The sequence below is a fragment of the Echinops telfairi genome, unplaced genomic scaffold, assembly GCF_000313985.2.
Source record: "Echinops telfairi isolate 266 unplaced genomic scaffold, ASM31398v2 ScPeMD7_7469;HRSCAF=8507_1, whole genome shotgun sequence".
Classification (NCBI taxonomy): Eukaryota; Metazoa; Chordata; class Mammalia; order Afrosoricida; family Tenrecidae; genus Echinops; species Echinops telfairi.
The window spans coordinates 71,756,076-71,768,217 of NW_022111373.1; the positions used below are offsets into that span (position 1 = coordinate 71,756,076).

A 12,142-nucleotide genomic window follows, 5' to 3' on the forward strand; every position below is an offset into this window, starting at 1 on the left:
GTGTGTGTGTGTGTGTGTGTGTGTGTGTGTGTGTGTGTGTGTGTTCGGGGCAACAGCAAACTAGCTAAGAAGAAGAAACCAAGAGGTAGAAATAGGGGGAAAGTGGTGGTGGGGCAGGAGGAAGGTAAAAGGAAGCTGAAGACAAAACAGGTGCATAAGAAAATGTGAAGAAGGCAGATGGTGCCCCGCTATTAAAAGATATAGTGTCTGGGGTCTTAAAGGCCTGAAGTTTAAACAAGTGGCCACTCAGCAGAGAAGCAACAAGTCCACATGTAAGAAGCACACCGCCAGTCTGATTATGAGGAGTCATCAGGCCCTGGTAATAGGCATCAGAATACACATAACAAACAAAAAAATATTGTTGAGAATGTGGGATGTTGGAGCAGAGACCCAAAGCCCATCTGTAGATAATGGATCAATCCTCCAACAGAGGAGCCACAGGGAAGGGATGAGTCAACCAGGGTGCAGTAAAGCATCGATGAAACACACAACATTCCTCTGGCTCCTTGAGGCTTCCTCACCACTAACTATCATTACCCCAGTGTTGCTTCCCAATTCCGACTAACCTGGATGATTTACACAGGTATAAGAGATGGGGGCTCACGACACACAGAATCCAGGAACAGGAGTGGGATAGTGATACAAGAAGGGTAGGGGGGAAGGGGAAAAAGGGAGAAAAGAGGAACTGGGGACCAATCTCAATAATCAACACATAACCATGCACCCCTCAACAGGGAGAACAACAACAGAAAACATGGGGGACAGGAGACAGCGGTTGGCATCTCCCTTTTTTGAAAATAATAATTTATAATCTTTAGGGCATTATGGGGGGGGGGGGGAGCTGATACCAAGGGCTCAATAGAAAGTAAATGTATAGAAAAGAATAAAGGTGGGGAGGGGAAGGCTGGGGTGGGGGAGGGGCTGCTGGGGGGGTGGGGCAAGAATGAAGGCAACATGTACAAACATGCCTGATGCAATCAATGTATGGATTGTAACAAGAGTTGTAAGAGTCTCCAATAAAATGATCTTTTAATAATTAAAAAAAAGGACAAAGTTAGTCACATTTTCCAGTTTCAAAACTCAAGTAATCAAAACCGTGTGATGTCATACAGATCAACATATAGATCACAAAACTGAGACTCTGGATATCAAATCATGCATCTACAACCAAATGATTTTGGACAAGGATTATCAGGTCCATTCAATGGAGGAAGAAGAGTCTCTTCAAAAAATGTTGCTGGGATGACCAGATTTCTACATGTCAAAGAATGATACTGGAACCTCATACCATATTAAAAAATGAGCTCCAAGAATGGATCTCACTGATCTAAATTTCAGGAGCCAAATTCATAAAATTTTTAGGAGGAAAACATACAGGCAAAACTTTTTGACCCTGGATTTAATAGTGAATTATTTCTTATGTGCAACACCAAAAGCATGAGCAAAAGAACTCCAAATAAATAACTGGTACCATCAAACTTAACAACAGAATTGGCCCGCAGGGTTCCTGAGGCTTCTTTCCAAAGCAGATGGTGGCACCTTTCTCTTAGATAACGCAGTTGGTGGGTTCGGACAGTTCCAGAAGCAGCAAGATTGAGGAGCAGGCAACTTTGTCAAATGCAACTTAGAGGTGAAGGATGATGACTACCATCCTTGGGACCAAACTGCATGAAGATCATTAAACATGTTAACAGTTCTAGAGTTCTGGATAAGCTCCCTATGCCTGTTAACTCTCATACTACCTTTAGATCTCAGCTCAATTACTATTTCATGGACGTCTTCCCTGACTCGTTATAAGCTACTGTATTTTTAGAGCACCAGATTTGTGGAAGGCTGTGGCTTATATAGGGAGCCCTAAATCCATTTATTGAGTCAAAATTACTCAACAGTAGTGAGTTTGAGACATAGGTTCAACTTCTATGAAGTTCTGACCACTGGCCGGCCACATGAAAAGCTTTACCCTCGAGCAGTGTGTTTGAAAACAGATTGCTATGACATTCCTAGTCACTCTCAGGAACTTGTCTGGATGTGCTCTTGATGTAACTAGGCAAGATTTACACTGCTTTGGTTGGAAGATCCTGGCCCTATCTTGAAGACTTTCTAATACACAAGCGTATAGCCCCAGTTGCAACTGTGATGTATCGGCACTCCACCAGATCATGATTTTGTGACAGTTTGCTATGTTCTGCATGTCCTGTTTAAGTGGCCATGTTTCTGTGAATCCATGGACACCATTATGATCTTTGGTGATGGTTTCCCTCATCCTGATGCCATCTTGGTCTTGTTTAAGACTTAATGTGTCTCTACAAATTATATTTGACATTGAGGTCCCTCTTTACCTGTAGCTTCAGCATGAAACACACTTTTTCTTTACATTAAATTTTATTTTTTGAATTTACAAATACTGAATGCTTCTCCTTTGTAAGTACACAAGGTTCAGAGACAACATATTCAGTTAACATGTTTTTTTGTTGTTAAATATAAGTTCTTTGGCTTTTCAGTTGCACACAGCAATTGAACAATTGGAAGATTTGAATTTTATTTGTTCTTAATGAAAAAAGATGAACAAAATATATCTTGAATGACTGAAATGAACGAAGATGAGAAGATGTAAGCACTGTGTGTAAATAGTTTCTAAGAAAATCAGTAATTTTGTATTAAAAGGGGGAAAGCAAAATTAGAAAAGGATATTGGGTTGAAGAGGGTCTTTTAAAAAAAAATTTTTTTAATAGAAGATCAGACTTGATGGAGTGATAAGGGAAAGCAACCATCAGATAAGAAGACAGATGCAGGAAGGAGATGGGGCCAATTGGAGGAGGAAAGTGCCCAAGTGTTGAGAAAGGAAGATCTGCTCATGGTACATAAGGGACACTTAGTCCATGAGCACAAAGAAATGCAGATGTTGAGTTTGGCAAAGGAAAGATGAAGGAATTGATGATCTCTCTTCCTCTATAAGGAAAGAGGCACAAGAGTACTGTATATACTCACTCGTGTGTAAGCAGAGTTTTCCAGCACATTTTTTAATGCAGTTTTTGTGGTAAAATTAGGTGCCTCGGCTGATATTCGGGTCAGCTTATACTTGAGTATATACGTTAGTTAAGTTGGTTCAGGAAAGAGAAGCAAAGACATAAAGCAGTATTTCTGGGTGATGGGACAAAAAATTACATAGAAATACTCTAACACTTAAAACAGGATTTTCCAAGACTGATATGACCATGATTAAAAGGATACATACTCATATATTAGTGGCGGGACTATAATGAAGCACAGGCTCTCAGAAAAGGCATTTTTCTATTGATTCTGTCTCTTCAACTTTTAATCTTCAATTGCTTGACACATTTATCTCTCCACATGTCTGCTCACTTCTCTGTGCCTAATATTCCAATTTTATTACAGCAAACACAAACTATACTGATATACATGGGCCTGGATTCACAACACATACTAGGACACAATTCAGTCCTTAACAAAAAGTAATAACCAATGATGTTCACTGCAACATTGTTGGAAATAAAGAAAAAAATAGATCCTGGATATCTAATAATAGATTATGGTACACTCAAAAAATAAGTCCATGTAATAATAATAATAATAATCAAGTTTTTTAATAGCTTAATACAAAATGTACTACTGATGCCATGGATTGTGGTGTGACTATTTCCTGTTTAAAACCTCAATTTCCAGATTTTCATTATTGAACACATATTGCCTTTATAATTACAAACAAGGGAAAAAATATGTTCACCTCTTAGGTTCACAAGCCATACCAACCAGATAAATTGAAGAAACATTATCTCACAGGTTTAATGTGTCTACCAAGCAAACAATGAGCTCATGTGTTCACATGAGGTCAGCAAGAAACAAAAGAGAAAGAGTTACCTCTTTTTCCAGTGTGTGGGGGAGGAAGGGAGATATGATCAGTACACAAGTGACTCCCTTTGTAGTTAAGAAACAAAACTATCGTTTCTGGAACTATTTAAAAACCCAAAAACTGCTGAGTGAACAAATAAAACAAAAACAAAAAAACAGCAGCGGTGGTTTGAGTTCATGATAAATTTATTTTGACTGGGGTTCTTTTTTTTAAAGTTCTCCGATGATTATTATACCCTCAATTTTACGTTGCAGTATCTGTATTGTTTTAATTTGTATTCTCTACTTGATCTCTAGGTTCTAATATCCACTGCAACGGCTATATAAGCAAAATTCATGATTTGATTAAAGGGTTAAGAATTTAACAGGCTGTAATAATGCCAATGTGCAAGAAACACTGGGTTTTCTACTCCCATAAACGACTACTATTGGAAACCCACAGGGAGACCCAGAGCAAAGATTCAACGGCAGTGAGTTTAATAATGCCAGTGAGAAATGGTCAGGGTAGTTGTTTCTAAACACGTTACAAAGTTCTTTCAGTTCTGCTAATTAATGCACAAGGGGGCATACTATTGCACCAGAAGGCTCAACCCAGAAGCATTCCGTTCAAGCTCTAAGGGTCAGCAAACCTGCTCTCTGGTCTGTGAAGCCCACTACTCTGTTCCATGCTCTGCCTCCTGGTTCTGCTGCTGCTCCTCTGATGCCACAGCTGTCTTCTGGATCCAGGAGGTTCACTGCACTGGCATCTTGGGTCCAGAGGACATGTTCCACTCCTCCTCTTGCTAGTAACAAAATTGCGCTTTCTGCTTCTCAGAGGGCTCATGTTATATGCAGCAGGACGGCATTTCAGGGAATCCTGTTTGCAATGACTCACAAGTGTATCCTATCAGTATCTTCCCTCAACTTTTTACAAGACCATGCAGGAAGGGGGGGCGGGTCACAGGTGGGAGTAGGAGACTTTGGCTAGAAGAGGCATGTAAATAATTCACTGGCCCGACCAAACCCAGGGATACATATGATAGCCAACTAAAGAGGAGCGGGGGAAGGGACAAAAAAGAAATGGGTAGTGGGGGAACAGGGAAATAGCCAACCCAAGGAGAGGGTATTGTTTATATCTCCACAGAAAAAGTGGGACGAGACTTGGAGCACTGGGTTGAATGTGAATGCAACAGGCCGCATGGAGTAGGGAATCAGTGGAGAGGCCTGAGGGGCCGGCCCCAATCCCAACTACTTGGACAGGTACCTGCCCCCACCCCCACCCCCGAAGAATTTATTTCAGAGGACAGCACTGAATCTGCAGCTCCTGGAGAGGGGCATGTCTTATCAGAGCACATCCTGGTCCACCAAGCCTTGAGGACGATATTCAAATTTCCCACCTGCCTAGCATTTCTGTAAACACCATCCCACCTTCCGTTCTTCACCCAATATCCACAGTTCTTTCCTTGAAGCAGTTAAAAGAATCCTGTTTGATGTTTTCTCAACCTTGAAGAGCCAGCCCTTCTCAGATTCACAACCAGTGTGCTAGAGACCAGGGTTCCCTCTACAAGCTCTGACAGAATCAGAATCAACACCAGCAGATTATGCCTCCTCCTCACAAACTGAGTTTCTCCTCCACAGGGTTCCTCCTCGAAGTTTTAATATGTCCAAAGCCTTCCCTCTGTACATCCAGCCCTGGGAGTGGTAGTTGTGGTTTTTTGGCTGCCATCTGGGAGATAGCTGGCAGTCACCTCCTTGCCTTTTTCCCTTATCTAGGTAGCATTTTTATACCTAACTTACAATCCTTTATATTTAATTTTTGATTAAATGAATGTGGTTATTCTGCTCCAAAGTGAACATATTTGTAATAAACTGAACACTCAGTGTTAAAAGTTCAAAATTTTACTTCAGAACATTAAGATAAAAATTGTTTTCAATTAATTGCTCGGTTAAATACTACACCATTTATTTACCAGCAGAAAGCCAGAACATGCATCAGCGCATTTTGAAGAAAAAAAGTAAACAGATCCTCTGGCAATTGGAAGATAATTTATACTTTGCTGATGGCAAAGTATCTATCCTCGTGTAGCCATTATACAATGAAGTATACAGAATACAGCATGTTTTGTATGCTTTCCTTCTCGTAACGGACTTCTGAAACTCAGGAGCCAAAATGCAGCTGATTGCTAAAGAACTTATTTATAGTTTACTGTATCTAAGACGTTAAGCTAGGATACTAAATTCTTTTCCTAACTTGGCAATTTTGAAGATGGCTTTGGTCAGCTGAATCATGTTCTAAAAACAATGACACCTCTGTTTTCAATTTCAGGCCTAGAAAGAACACAGTGCCTGTTTTGAATGTGGAAAAAAGTGTCAGGATAGCAAGACAGGTTTATAAATACAGATTTCTTGGCATGGAATCTTTTTATAATAAAGCACACCACTTGCTTTGATACTGGATTTCATGTGAGAAACTTACAGATAATATTCCTGATTTGTTAGTATGACTCAGATTATTTGATAAAACTAATGCCAAGATAAATTTATTAATATACTCATGTAGTAGTATCCATAAGGCAAAGTTCCGGGCCAAGGAGTCACCTGACTCTTGAAAGATTTAACAGCACTGCATAATTTGGCAGTTATTAGTGTACTTTTATATTCAAAGCAGTACTTACTAAAACTTCTTTTAATCATCAAAGCAAGAGTGTTAAGTGATGCCCTCCCACCCCACTGCTTTTAAAGATGGTGAGAGAAATCTAAAGGCAAGGAAACAAAAGGGGGACATGGAAAATAGGTCAGTTAGGAGAATAAATAACAGTGCTAGCACTAGATAGCTCCCAGTTCACATACTACAGTGGTTTCCAAGCAGAGGCACCAAGGCTTTGAACTGCTTGAGTCCAGGCTGAGCTGTAGCTAGCTGAGCATTTGCCTTTTTACCACAGATAAATTGAATCAGAATCTACATTTTAACAAGACCTCCCAGGTGTTTCTAATAGATTCTCTTAGAATCTTGGTAAAAAATAGATTCTTTTGGAGGGGGGTGTCAAAAAATTAAGGGTAAATGCTATTATCTTCTATTATCTTTAATTTTGGGTCAGAATCAACTCAATGTCACTAAGTTTGTTTTTGTTTCTTTCTTAATTCAATTTCCCCATGAACTTTTTTTGAAGCCCCTTTGTATAATAAGGAGAGCGCGCTGGTGGCACAGTGGTTAGGAGTTGGACTGTTAACTGCAAGGTCAGAAGTTCGAAATCACCAGCTGCTCCAACGGAGAAAGATGAGGCTTCTAATTCCCACACAGAGTTACAGTCTCAGCAACCCACTGGAGCAATTCTATCCTGTCCTATAAGGTCTCTATGAGACTGGATGGGCTGTTGGTGTTAGGTGCTATCCAGTCAGTTATGACCCACGCTGATCCTACATACAACAGAGCGACATACTGCCTAGTCCTGTGCCATTCTCATAATTGTTCTTATGAACTGAGTAGAACTATCCAGGTATGAGGTGCTTGTGGCCTACCAGTGATTGGACAATAAACAATAAGGCATATAGTACGTAATAAGGTAAATAAGGTACCCATATGAGGTGAGACCATGCAAACAGGATGTACGGAGCTCTAGCATAATTTGTCCGCTTTGTCATCCCACTTGATTTACAATGAACCATCTCAGGAACTGGAGATTGCTGCACATGGACCCTCTTTTATCCAATAGAGCTATGATGTCAGAGATGTGGTAGAGAAGCGATAACGGTATCAAAAGCATGATATAGATTGGTGGGCTCTTGGCCAGTGAAATGAGAAAGTTGAGCACCCTTAAGTTTGCTGACACACAGAACCAGAGTGGAGCACCTTTCAGCTGAAGCTTATGGCAGAGTAGAATGTGCTTTAAGAAATGTATTGGAAGCATTGAAAAACCTTGGTAACATTACCTGAGCAAAGCACAGTTCCAGGGGCCCAGCGTTTGAGAGGCTGAGCACCAGAGAAAGGTGCCCATGTAGGCTAAGGTGACCAGATTTTAACATTGGTAAAGGGTTCGTGCAGGAGGGTAGGAAGGAGGGGGAAAGTGAGGAGCTCATATCAAGGGCTCAAGTGGAAAGCAAATGTTTTGAGGAGGATGATGGCAACAAATGTACTTGACACACTGGGTGGATGTACGGATTGTGGTAAGAGTTGTATGAGTCCCCAATAAAATTATTTTTTAAAAAAAGAAAACAAATACAGTTTTCTTATATGAATAATTAGAAATAAATTACTTGAAAATTAAAAAAAAAAAAAAGTGGGTAATGCAATGGGTTGCTGACTGCTAGCTCAGCAGTTCAAAACCACCAAGTACTCTGTGGGTGAAAGATGAGGCTTTCTACTTCTGTAAAGAGCTACAGAAATCCACACAGGCAGTCCTACACTGTCCTATAGGGTTGCTCTGAATCAGAACTCACTTGATGGCACTTAGTTTACTCATTTTGACTGTATTTTATTCAAGATTATTTTATTTACATTCATCAGGGATATTTTTTTCCATAATGTCTTCATTTAATTTTGGTATTCGGATACTCCTGGGTTCATAAAAGAGTTGGGAAGAGTTCTCTCCTGTTTTCTGAATGAGTTTGTGTACAATTGGTATTATTATTTTTAATCATTTTATTGGGGGCTCACACAACTCTATCACAATCCATGCATACATCTATTGTGTTAAGCACATTTGTTGCCATCATTAGTTTCAAAATATTTGCTCAAAATAGTCTCCTCCCAGCGACCCTTCTGTAAGGGGATTTCCAGTTGCCTACAGATGGGTCTTGGGTCCCCAATCTGGACTGCCCCTCATTCACAATTATTTGATTTTTTTGTTCTTTGATGCCTGATACCTGATCCCTTAGACACCTCGTGATCACACAAGCTGGTGTGCTTCTTCCATGTAGGAATTGGTATTTCTTCCTAAATGCTTGGTATAATCTTTCAATGGTGTCGTGTGGGCCTGAAAAGCTTTATTTTTTAGAAGGTTTTAAATTATAAATTCAATTTGTTATTATACAGAAGGCTATTTAAAATGTTCCATTTCTCCTTGAATGTTTTAATTACGTGCATTTTTCTAAGAATGATGTCCCTTTTGCCTTCATTTTAGAATGTACGTGCACAGAGTTGTTCATATGCTCTTACTAATCTGCCAACATCAGTAGCATCTGTAGTGGTGGTGTATATATTTTTGTTCCTGATTTTGATAATGTGTACTTCTTTTTGTGATCAACTTGGCTAGAAATTGAAAACTTCTTTGATTAAAAAATGTGTGCAACCATATTTTCCCTATTCTCGTCTCCTTTTTAGTTTAATTATTTCCATACCTCAAAAAATAATTTTTTTACAAGTACTTAATTTTAGGTTTTACTTGCTCTTTTTTCCTTAGCTTATAAAGGTTGAAAATTCATGAGCCAAACTGCTCTGAAAAGATCACACTAGATCAGTGGTTCTCAACCTTTCTAATGCCACAATCCTTTAATATAGTTCCTCATGTTGTGTTGACCACCACCCCACCCCCGAACAATAAAATTATTTTCATTGCTACTTCATAACTGTAATCTTGCTACTGTTATGAATCGGGTGACCCTTGTGTTCACGACCTATGGTTAAAACCGCTGCGCTAGATGGTCCTGGATAGAGTGGACGATAAAAGTGGAACAAACTCAAAATCATAAAAAGGCCACACTTACGGGTTGGTTATTTGAGACTGGTCATGGCCATGACTATGCCCCTTAGTTACCCTTAAGATCTGGAAATGAACTCACCTCCATGGCTAATGATGCCAGTGGCCAATAGTCTGAAAAGTAGGTTCAATCAATTTGCTATCAATGCTGATACCCAATACGTACTGTATTTACATAAGGAAAAATTCATAGATCATGGGTGTTAGGGTTTAGCTATAATGCAAAGATTTGGTGGAAATGCAATGTCTCACACGTCTTGTTTGAATTACATAATATTTTAAACAAAATGTCAGGTGTATGATATAAAATTGGCAACCCAATGTTTTTCAAAATTATTAATAATAAAGGAGAGTGCATCAATCTTGACATTAAGTTTATCTTATCCTGTGTCCTGATTCATTAGTTAAGGCGGGGGTGGGAGGAGAAGACATGTATTAATACAGCCAGGCTGAAAACTCTGAAACACTTCATTAACTATTTGGGTTTGAATGAATAATAATACCTTGATCTGCTGCCTTCGTAGCATGGCAAGTTCTCTCATGTCGCGGAATGGCTGAAGTAAATACTGGTAGAGTTCAGTTGTGGCTTCCGCAAGGCTGCTGTAGGCGTCATCCTCCATCTGATACAACTCAAGAAGTTCTACCATGCTCTCTGTATTCTTGTGCTTATCCAAGAGCTAGGGAAAATGAAAGTTTCATTACCAATAAAGTTGATATAATGTGGCCTGTTTGCTTACTTTGTACTCTCCTCCATGACTTCTCAGGACTTTGGAATCCCGAAACACATGGGAGAAAAAACACTGCTGTTGAGTAATGTTGACTCATATTGACACTATAGGAGCAAAATGGACTGACCCAATGGGTTTCCTGGAAGTAAATCTTTACAAGAACAAAAAATCCTGTGAACAGCTCCTGGTCTCAAACTGCAGAGCTCTTGGTTAGAAGACCAATATTTAACTTAGAACCACCAGTGACTTTGAAACACCAAAGGCCTAAAGGAACTAAATGCACCAGGCTTTTCATGACTCACCTGCCTCAGGTAGAGCTCACTATACAAACTATAACGGCGGTTCTCAACCTGTGGGTATTGACCCCTTTGGGGGTCAAATGACCCTTTCACAGGGGTCGCCTGATTCATAGCAGTAGCAAAATTACAACTATGAAGTAGCAATGAAAACAATGTAATGGCTGGGGGGCGGGGGGGCGCACCACAACATAAGGAACTGTATTAAAGGTTTGTGGCATCAGGAAAATTGAGAAGCACTGGTCTACCATCCTTTTACAAAAGTTTTCACCACGCTATTCCCATCATCTAATCATCTCTACCCACAGCTACCATCAAGTGGACTCCGACTCATAGCAATCCTATGAGCACTCCTCTTATCTTGGATGGAAATAAGTTTGTATTTTGTACAGTCATTCCTAAAGGATTTAATTTCAAATGGTGTGGTGGCTTACGCAGTGAGCTGCTAAACACAAGGCCAGAGTTTTAGATCCCATTAGTCACTCTCTGGGAGAAAGACAGGCTCTCTGCTCCTGTAAAGATTTAAAGTCAGCCTCAAGAATCCAAATAGGCAATTCTACTCTGTACAATAGGGTTGTTATTAGTTGGAATTGACTTGATGGCTGTGGGGTTTTGTTTTGTTTTGCAGACATTCTAAGTATATCTTTACCAGTGATCAATGACCAACCCTGGAATGTAATGCCTTTTTCAGGACTCTTTCTTAAGTAAATTATCAGACTCAGGCACAAACTAATGCATAAAATTTAAGAACTCAGTAACATTTAAATTTTATTATTTGAGCAAAATATCAACCCCCTAAAAATTAATAAGGCAATAAATAGTTAAGCAAATAATTGCATAGTCACATAAGGAAACATTATACCACCATGAAACATTTTGGAAAAGTTCTTATTAACAGAATATTGATCACACATTGAAAAAAATTAGTTTATTTACAGATGCTTCAAATTACACTGTAATTAATCATAGGCAAAGAAAGGGTAGAGAAATGGAAACCAACATCTCAGAAACAAGTCTATAGAACTAGCTCACACAAAAGCTACAGCTCTGTCTACCATGAGATCAGAGCTAGATGGTGCCTGGTTACCAACTGTTCTGATCAGTTCTACAGATGGACCTAGAACTGGAGGAAATGGGTACAAAACACAAATTCTTAAGAAGTCCAGTCTTAGATTGGAAAACACTCCTAAAGGCCAACAAACAATGAACAACAAGCTTTTCTTTCTTGTTGTGTTTTGATTTGCTTTTTGTCATTGGCTTGTTGTATATTGTTGCTTGGTTTTGCTCTGTCTTGTTTTTGTGCATGTTATTAACTCCGCAATCTGTCTAAATAAGATAGGCTGGATAAACAATGTGGAGGAGAAAACAACGGGACCCACAGTTCCAGGGCGACATGGGAGAACAGGTAGCGGTGTTAACAAACCCAGGGACAAGGGAACAACAAGTGATCCAAATTGGTGGTGAGGAGGGTGTGGGGGGCCTGGTAGGGCATGATCAAGTATAATATAACCAAGAGGAATTGCTGAAACCCTGGTGGGGACTTAGCATGATAGTGGGACAGGAGGAAAGTCAA

General features: G+C 39.6%; 1 protein-coding gene across 1 annotated transcript in view; it reads right to left on the reverse strand.

Annotated features, from left to right (window-relative positions):
* Positions 1–12,142, reverse strand: part of JMY (junction mediating and regulatory protein, p53 cofactor) — an 87,081-nt gene that overhangs the window by 45,336 nt on the left and 29,603 nt on the right. The window contains exon 2 of the mRNA XM_045285308.1: positions 10,049–10,222. Within this exon, the coding sequence (XP_045141243.1) occupies positions 10,049–10,222 (174 nt within the window). The remainder of the gene's footprint in view (positions 1–10,048; positions 10,223–12,142) is intronic.